This window comes from Nothoprocta perdicaria, unplaced genomic scaffold (assembly GCF_003342845.1).
Source record: "Nothoprocta perdicaria isolate Ctin4 unplaced genomic scaffold, notPer1 scaffold_158, whole genome shotgun sequence".
In the NCBI taxonomy this organism is placed as follows: Eukaryota; Metazoa; Chordata; class Aves; order Tinamiformes; family Tinamidae; genus Nothoprocta; species Nothoprocta perdicaria.
Genome location: NW_020454738.1, coordinates 747,933 through 756,618, shown reverse-complemented (window position 1 = coordinate 756,618; position 8,686 = coordinate 747,933). Strand labels below are relative to the sequence as shown.

Below are 8,686 nucleotides of genomic sequence, written 5' to 3'. Positions count from 1 at the left end.
CATTAATATCTCTTAATTAAGTCACCGATTCTGAATAAAGACAATACACCAATATGATAGGATCACCATCACTATCCTTTTAAATAACAGAAGGCCAGGGACAGATTCATGGCCTTGAGGTCATGTGGCATTGGTGGGCCTGTATTCATACTGCTGAATGCTCACACCCTTCCTGACTTGTTTTGGAGGACTGCAGGAAGCTCGAGGATATGAGGAATGAACTAACAGTTAAGCAGTACAGATAGCCAAGGGTTCTGCTTGAGCTTGCTGTTTCACTCCTTTTTTGTAAAGTCTAGATGTAATGTAACTGCAACACATTCAACTCCCCCAGCCTCCTGGAAGAGAAACTGAAAGCAAAGAAAGATAAGAAGATTTYTTTTTTTTTTTTTTTTTAAGCACTTCCTTGCTGGTCAATTCAAGGACCAAATAAGTAAGCAACGGGCTTGAACATATGGGAAAAAATGACTCTTGGTACCTAGGAGTTAAAGTATTAAAGTACATAAGCCATTTCCTGTAGCAGTTGTCAGGGTAATTTTCAATAAATGATTTAGTCCGTGTGTTTATTATTCAGATGTAAACCCACTGACTTGCCATGAAAATGACATTACACCACTGTAATCACAGACTCATCTTTTACAACTACAGCCAATATGTACACAAACTGCATTCCTCCAACAAGACTCAACAGAGATCAGAAACAACAGTTTTTGAGCCAGTTAGTTCAGGTTAAGTTGTAGGAACTACATTGCAATATCCAATAACAAAGGTAACATTGATGGGAATTGTTGCTTGACACCTACATTTGACAGCATAAAAATCAAAATTTTTCTTATCAAATAATAACTAAGTTGAAATGAATAACCTTAAAATATAGAATGAAGTTCAGTGCAGAAGAGAATCACAAATATCTTCACTGCTAGCCTTTTAAGYATAACCTTGTAAAGATAACACATTTCTGGAGTTTTGGTGAGCCAAACTTTCCTGCTTTCTGTCAAGAGTATGACGGCCAATACATTTCTTAATGTATTTGGCATAAAGATCATAGTAATTTTCACAGATAAACAGTTGTGGGGGTTTTGTGTGTTTTTTCTTTTTGTTTTGTATCTGATTATTTCTAGCTTATATTTAGGCCTTAACTGGTTTTAGGAGAAGAAAGTATTAAAAAAATGGAAATAATTTAGTCTTCTTTAAAGGTCAAAAACTTCTAGAAATTTTAAATCAAGCTGACTTTGCATCAGTCCTTCATTTCACGTTGTGATTATGTTGTAGATTATATCATTACATCATGGCACTGCACATAGCACTCTTGCGAGTGCCTTAAGTAAATGTAATCTGTGATACCATTTCTCCATCTCTGATTTCTGATTTCTACAATCTAGAAAGCACATCCTTGGTTAGTGTTATAACACAGATGCTCTACACTGTCATTTATGTTTTTGCTGAATAAAAAGTGAATAATAGAGAAAGGATCAGCCTTCAGTCTGATCTCTCTCTATTTCTATTTTTAATCTTTTAAAAAAGGGTGTTAGCATTATTCAGAAAATAAATGACAGCAAACAGGTTTAAATGATGTTATAACTAAAAAAGAAGTGGTGAATCAACTCATAGGGTCCCAACTGACTGTTTCCTGTCAACAGAAGGATCCTCAGAGACTTCAGTTAGTATTCAACTGTAGTCTTCATATTTACATTTGGAAGTATTTTCTTCTATGCCCTTACATAAATTATTAGGCTATTCAACTTCAATAAAAGATAAGCGTAAGATGAAAAAGTCTCCAATAAATATCTGTCAGAAAGTAGTTAAAAGAAAGGTTATTCTGAGACCTGCCACTCTCGTGCTTCTCTCTAGCTATCCATCAAGAGGGCAGTCTCCCTCAGCACCTGGTGGTGTTTCATCACTTATTGTACCAACAAGAATCAGGAATCTTCCCTTTTGTTTTTCATATGATGTTATAAGGCAGAAAGACATTGAAAGAGAGGACTTTTATTGTACAGCACTGCTGGGAAAAAAAAAAAAAAAAAAAGAGCTAAGCACTAATTTGCTGATGTCTAAACATTTATATATTCACCTGTTGCTCCTGTCTGTCTTCCTGAATGTTSTAATTCACAGGAGCCAGTTAGTAAAAAGCAGTAACTAATGATGAAATGTGTTTATCTGGATAAAAGGCTGTGTCCCAGTAATATTTTCCTCTCTTTTTAAAATATGTTGCCTTTGTTTTAAAAATTAACCAAATAACTGCTGTTTCTCAGTAATTCAGAAAAGTATAGAAAATGTATTTATTGTATAATTAGTGATGTTAAACAATGCATTCTATTCAATTGTTTTTCAGGAACATTAGACTATTTTTTTCTGGAGACTTTAAAATGACTATGGTGTTCTAGGGTAAACTTATGTAAATGATTTGAAAGAGGAAAAGTTAAATGAATGAGTGGTATCTTGATTCACAAAGTCTTTTATATCCTCTAAATGTCCTTATAGGAAACAAATATTAATCTAAAACTATCCAAAAACATATACACATCCCTATTTTAAGACACTCTTCCTTTAAACTTCTTCTATGTTTAAAAAAATTATTCTATATATTGCTTAAAAACACACAAAAATAAGTGCTATAAATCAAGTAATCATTTAACATTTTATCTATCAATACAGTTATGTGATTTGGAATATCAATTTCATTCAATAAACCATATCACCCAAAAAGATCTTGAGCAGTTTAAAAAGTGTTATAAACTGAAAGAATTTGTCTTATGGCTACAATAAAGTCTCAGTGAAAAAAAAAATTATAATACTTAATTCCATGTAAGATAAGTTTACTATGATCTCTTTGCATCTACAGTTATTATTCTTTACAAGAAAATATAGAATATTATTAAAACAACAGTACTTCCAATTTATTTAAAAAATTTTAATGACTAAGGCAACTAGATCATGAAATAGGTACAATACTGACTAATAAGAATAATTATCAACTAAAAAAGTTTTCGCTGGTGTGAAGTTCCAAACCACATCTTAACTGTCTATTTTGGAACTCTGAGGTACAAATATCCTTCAGAGGGACACAAGGAAACCTTTCAAAAGTTTTGCTACAGTACTGAGAGCTCAGAGAGAGTTCAAAGATTGCAAAATTCTGGAAAAAAGAATGAAAAAAACACCCCAAACCTAAAAACATGTTTATAATTTCAAATTGCTGCAGGCCAATCTGCTTTTGAAGGTGATTTCTTAAAACAGAAAAAAAAATGAGACGTAAGATTCATCACCATCAATGTCTCACGAGTGTCATCAGGTAAAGTCTTCATGCTGGAAGAAGGAAAAAGCCATGAGACTTAGAGGGGAGCAATGTCTGTCAAGTAATTCAGCATGTGTAGTAGTTCAGTAGTGCAGCACCATGCACACTGTCTCTGCTCTGCCCACCTGAGCATCAGATGAACAAAATATAAAACTGTTTTCTGCCTTTTTCACAAAATGGTTTTAGACATGCTCTGAAGAGCAATAAAGGAGCTATCTTTATATTTTCTTATATACAGGAGCCACTACATTTCCTCATTTTATCTGAGCTACAAGGGATGAAACAGACCTCTTTTATTGTCCCGTCACATATAAAGCACAGGAAGATTAACTTTTTAACAAATGGTACCTTGATTAATGCAGGACAATTTCTGCCWTCATTTGCATTCACAAAAGCTTCACTGATGCTCATGCAAGTGCACAAAATGAATGTGAGAACCTAATACAATATTTTTTACAATAAATTAATGTTAATTCTAACCAAGGAAGTTTAAAAAACCTCAAAAACTATTCTAAAATTGATATTTTAGGGTTACCTGAATGTTCCAAATTTTGCAATTCTTACATATGGAACAGAGGGAAGAAACTTATTGGAAATTTAATTACTTTACTCATTGGCCTGTGAGCTCCTTCTTTTCTACCAGTTGTATTCACAGGCTAAAATACTGTCATTTGCTCCACTCATATTATCAACTTCCATTGCCCAATTAAAAAGGGTCAAAATATTAAAAAGTGCAGTTTTGGCCACAAAGCCAATAGATTTTAATTGAAATGTAAACTGGCATTTAATGTTGGGGAAGGAGATTTCTTATTTTATACCTTTTCAAAGTAAGACTGCTTTCTGAGCTTTGAATTGACATAAAAGGGTCAGTTTTGGTAGAACTGTAGAGCTCTCCAAAACTCCTAAATATTTACAGTGAATACTTCTTTCCAGGTACTTTTCAACTGTACCCACAAAATATTCTGTGCTCACTTCCACAGGAGTTTAAAGGATAACAGCAATAGAAATTTGCTCCAAATAGTAATGGTTGAGGAAGAGGGCTGCAGCCTACCAAGAGGCTTGCTTGTATTGGAAGGATTGGAAGAACTCCTCTCTCCCTTAGGCCAGATTTGGGGAGAGGAAAAGGAAGTCTTTAAGGGGACAAGTGAAATATGGTTTTACAAGTTCATGGTGGTCCTGAGAATTTGGTCCTTATCATTTAATATTAAAAGGGTAAAGACTGCTGCATCAATAATCTCTCCTACCTCCTCTTTGTAAGTGAGAAGGTTTTACTTTCTTCCAGTCAAATGTAATATCTTTCATTCAGACCCCGCTTTAAAGAAAACAGTACTTCAGCACTGAAGTACTGAATAAGTGGTTGCATGGCTCAAAAAATTTCAATAACCAGTCGTTCAATTGCTTTTATTGTAGAATCTGAAATCCTCTATAAATCTGAAGGTCTTCAGAAACAACCTCTAACAAAGCATTATTATTGTGCACACAGAAATTTGAGGAAAAAAAAAAGACTCTAAAGCTCTAAACCCTTATTTCCTACACTGCTCTCAGTTCTTCCCATGAAACAACTGATATGCTTGAATTTATCACACCAGAAAAGTTACAGAAAATAGAATCAGAACCCAGAGCTAAAACTCTCGAAAACATTACTTATCTAAGAGGTTAACAATTAATTTATCAGCAGTCTTAAAGAAACTTACCTTTAAAATTTGGTCTGATTCTAGCATCATACCCCGATGTCCTTCCCATCAATTTGTCCAAAAAGTCTGAAGGAGACAGGGTCTGTGAGGGGGATTTTCCAGATCTTGAATCATGTTCTTTACAGAAAGTCGTCCTAAATAAATTATTAGCCACCATTAGCTACTATTTAGTTGTATCACCTTCAATTCATGGGGAAATTAAGTCATTTTAAATAAAATGATCTCTTTTCAGTGAATGTAATAATAAATATTTGCATAGAAAATTACTTATTTTTCACTAGAAAATTTTTATTAGAAATAAAAATAAGCTGCAAGCAGTAGACACAGAACACATATTTTGCTATTCAGAAAAACTCAGCTTTAAACAGAAATACATTGCATCTATAGAACATGAAAAGATTCGGTTTGCTCKTTATCTTAAAATATAAAGCAACCCTATAGGGACTTTGACATCCTATGTCATATTGTTGTTTGATTTATGTATCTGCTGTTCAAACTATATTTATTAGAAACCCAATTTAAAGTGTCCTTAAACTTTCAGACAATGGCAGGCAGAACTCACCAAGTAACTGTAAAAATTYTTAATTTTTTTAATATTAGGAAGGATATGGATATGAGTGCTATTCTTTGCAAATGCCATCCAATAAAAATATAAATTATGTGAGTCAAAGTCTGAATTCTTCACCAACTGTGTGAACAAGTTTCCAGAATCAACCGCATCTGATCTTTTACCARTAAATATCACATAATGCAAATAATCTTTATTGTCTTTATCTGGTATTTGTAGGTAAGCTTTCAGAATATATCTCTGTTTTCAGGTTTTAAGAATAAACTTCTCACATCATGCAATAGCCATAAAGGTTTGTGCATATAGCACGTTAGCTACTGCAAGCACATTAGATATTACAGAGAAAGAATGTAGGGGTTTCCATAGGTTGTTCCCTGAAGAAATTAGAATGAAAGAACATATTTTGTGTACAAGGTCTTGGATTTCATAAAAAACTTCTTTATATTGATATCTGAACAACAAGTTTTACTGTTCTAGCTTTCAACATAATGTTTTATCTATATTAAAAATAATTCTATGACTGGGTCTATTGAAAGTAATTTTATCAGTGTATCTTCTGCATCACTAATCTGTTTAAATATTTGCCCAACAGGAACCACTCAGGATCAGGAGTATTTCTTGCTCTTCTATTTTAATATTACTCTATGTGTGCCTGCGTGTGTGTGTGTGTGCATGGGCATATGTGTGCATCAATGCGTAAATATAAGCAAATTAGATATACAGGTGATTAAGTGAAATTCAAATGAAAATCACATGCTTAATTCTTTTATAAAAGCATCAAAAATATTAAAATGCAATGTAATAGTAAAATTCTGTGATGTGATCCCCCATCTTTCAAGTACTATTTAGGAAGGGTGGCTGCTTCGTTTTGCTTTTGTCAATGACAAACTACCATGAAAATACCTTTATTTTTTACTATGTAATAAAATATATTCTGCATTTAGACAGTACAGATATTGAGTTAAGATGATAAAAACTGGAAGAAAAACTATTATGCTAATTTGGGATGGTCCAATACAAATTACTTCTCTTTTAATTAGAAACCGACTAGTTATAAGTTGTGTGGGGATTCCAAACTTGTGAATATAAGCACTCTGACACAGTATACACATCATTCCACATATAAATACCCTTTACATGTATGTACATATAGATACACAGTCCTAAACAATAAAGTATTAAAACTCATCTGAAACAATGCTTTTGATATTTAGTCTAAGCTGTTTACTTTATATAAAGTTAATAATTGAAGCAACATTTCATCAAATTGAAAAAAAAGAAAAAGAAAAAGAAAAAGAAATAACATGGACATGTATTGATATTTTAAGTGAGCATAAATCCTGATCTGATCCAGGGGGTTCCCAAAATCAGAGGACTGGTTCTCTTATTTCAAATAATTACATTCCCAAAAAAACTAGTTTAATCATTCCCAAAGCTCAAATAGTAGAGAATTCAAGCAACTTCCTAAATAATCTTCAGTGGGAACAGAGAGATTAAATTTAATTGAGAAAAAAATAGCTATATTATTACTTGGTGAAAAGGCATGTTTTGGAATCAGAGAATTGAAAAACAGATTATCCAAACTTGAGATTTTTTTTGTGTGTGTTTGTTACCAAGCAACGAATCTCTCTGAGTGTAAAAGGGACATTTTATATGAAACGAACATGAAATACTCTCAAATATAGCAAAGAAAGGAGGCTAACGTGATGCTGCTTCCTAATAGCTACGGTTCCCAAACCTCTTGATGAATATCACCAGATAGAGTTGTATCACCTACCTGAAATGGTTTGTCTCTAAGAAAAACGCAAACAAGGTTGTCACAATTTTCACTAGCTGCCGGTTCATTCCTCCTGCTTTCTGTGATGATTTGGAAAATATCCCAGAAACAATTCCAGAGAGATGCAGGAAAAAAAAAAGAAAAAGAAAAAAAAAAAACAGAAGGAAAAGAAGAAAGTATGCTGGTGCTGTCTAGATTCCCGAATTCGGYGGTAATTCGTTTTTCTGAAAAGACAGGAAGAGAAGGTCTGGATCTCTACAGGCTGGGGGTAGAAGAGAGGTGCCAGTCCTCGGAATCATGGTCAGGTCAACCCTAGGCTCATCTCCAGCAGCCAGCACTGCACGGGAAGAGCATCAGCCTCCCCCACCTCGCTCTTACTGGATGATGGAGGGAAAAAAAAAATAAAAATAAAAAAGGAAAGAAGAAGGAGAGGACACCCTACTACCCCAAGAGCACCGTGCAAAAGGGAGCAACGCTGAGAGCAGTCCGCAGCCGGCGTGTTTGATTCCCCTTTTGCTTTTGAAAAGAATATGTGTGAGTGCTGCGGGTGGCTACTGGGCGGATCTTTCTCTTTTTTTTTTTTTTTTTTTTTTTTTTTTTTTTTTTTTCCCTCCTTCCTCGCCCTGTCTCTCGGCGCTGGGGCCGCGGCCGCCCCGGCGCCTCTGCCGGAATGGGGCGGGCGGCCGCGCTATAAATTCAGCGCTCGGACAGCTCCGCGCCGCGACTGCGCATGCGCCCCGCGGAGGGGCGGGTTGTGTTGGGGTAGGGTGGGGGTGTAGGGAGGGGGTGCGGTATGGGGGTGTGTGTGCGTGTGGGGGGTTGTGTGTGTGCACGTGTGGTGCGGAGTGGTTGTGTGTAAGAGCGCTAGTGGGGGTAGTGGGGGGTAGCTACACAGTGGGGTAGTGTGTWTGTGCGTGTGTGCGTGTGTGCGGTGGTGAGGTGTTTGTGTGCGGGTGTGTGAGTGGTGGTGCAGGGTGTATCCCTAGGGGGGGTTACCTGTGTGCGTGTGGGTTGTGGGAGGGCTGTGTGTTGTGGGTGTGCACGTGTGGGTGTTTGTCAGGGTGTGTGTGTGCAGGTGCACGTGTGTGGAGGGATACCTGTGTGTGCTGGTGTATGCATGTGTTATGGGTGTGGGGGGGTGTTGGGGAGTGCGTGTCAGGGTGTATGCGTGTCAGGTTGTATCAGGGTGTGTCAGGCTTTTTGGGGAGGGGAGGGCCTGCCCTGCCCTCTGGGTCTGCGTGGAGATCAGTGGAGGACTGGCAGTGATGATGGCAGTGGTCATGGCCATMCACCTTGTCCTCCTAAGCTCTGAGGGGACAGGGATGCCACTGCCCCACTGAAATGGCATCATGGGCTGT

At 36.2% G+C, this 8,686-nt stretch overlaps 1 protein-coding gene across 6 annotated transcripts in view; it reads right to left on the bottom strand.

The window, feature by feature from the left end:
• GLRA2 (glycine receptor alpha 2) overlaps positions 1–7,474 on the bottom strand; it is a 117,937-nt gene extending 110,463 nt beyond the window's left edge. For all 6 annotated transcript variants that reach the window (XM_026035314.1, XM_026035316.1, XM_026035318.1 and 3 more), the window contains exons 1-2: positions 7,329–7,474; positions 4,984–5,117 (exon numbers count right to left, since the gene is read on the bottom strand). In XM_026035314.1, coding sequence (XP_025891099.1) covers positions 4,984–5,117; positions 7,329–7,396 — 202 coding nt within the window. In that variant the 5' untranslated portion in view covers positions 7,397–7,474. The remainder of the gene's footprint in view (positions 1–4,983; positions 5,118–7,328) is intronic.
• Between the last annotated feature and the right edge of the window lie 1,212 nt (positions 7,475–8,686).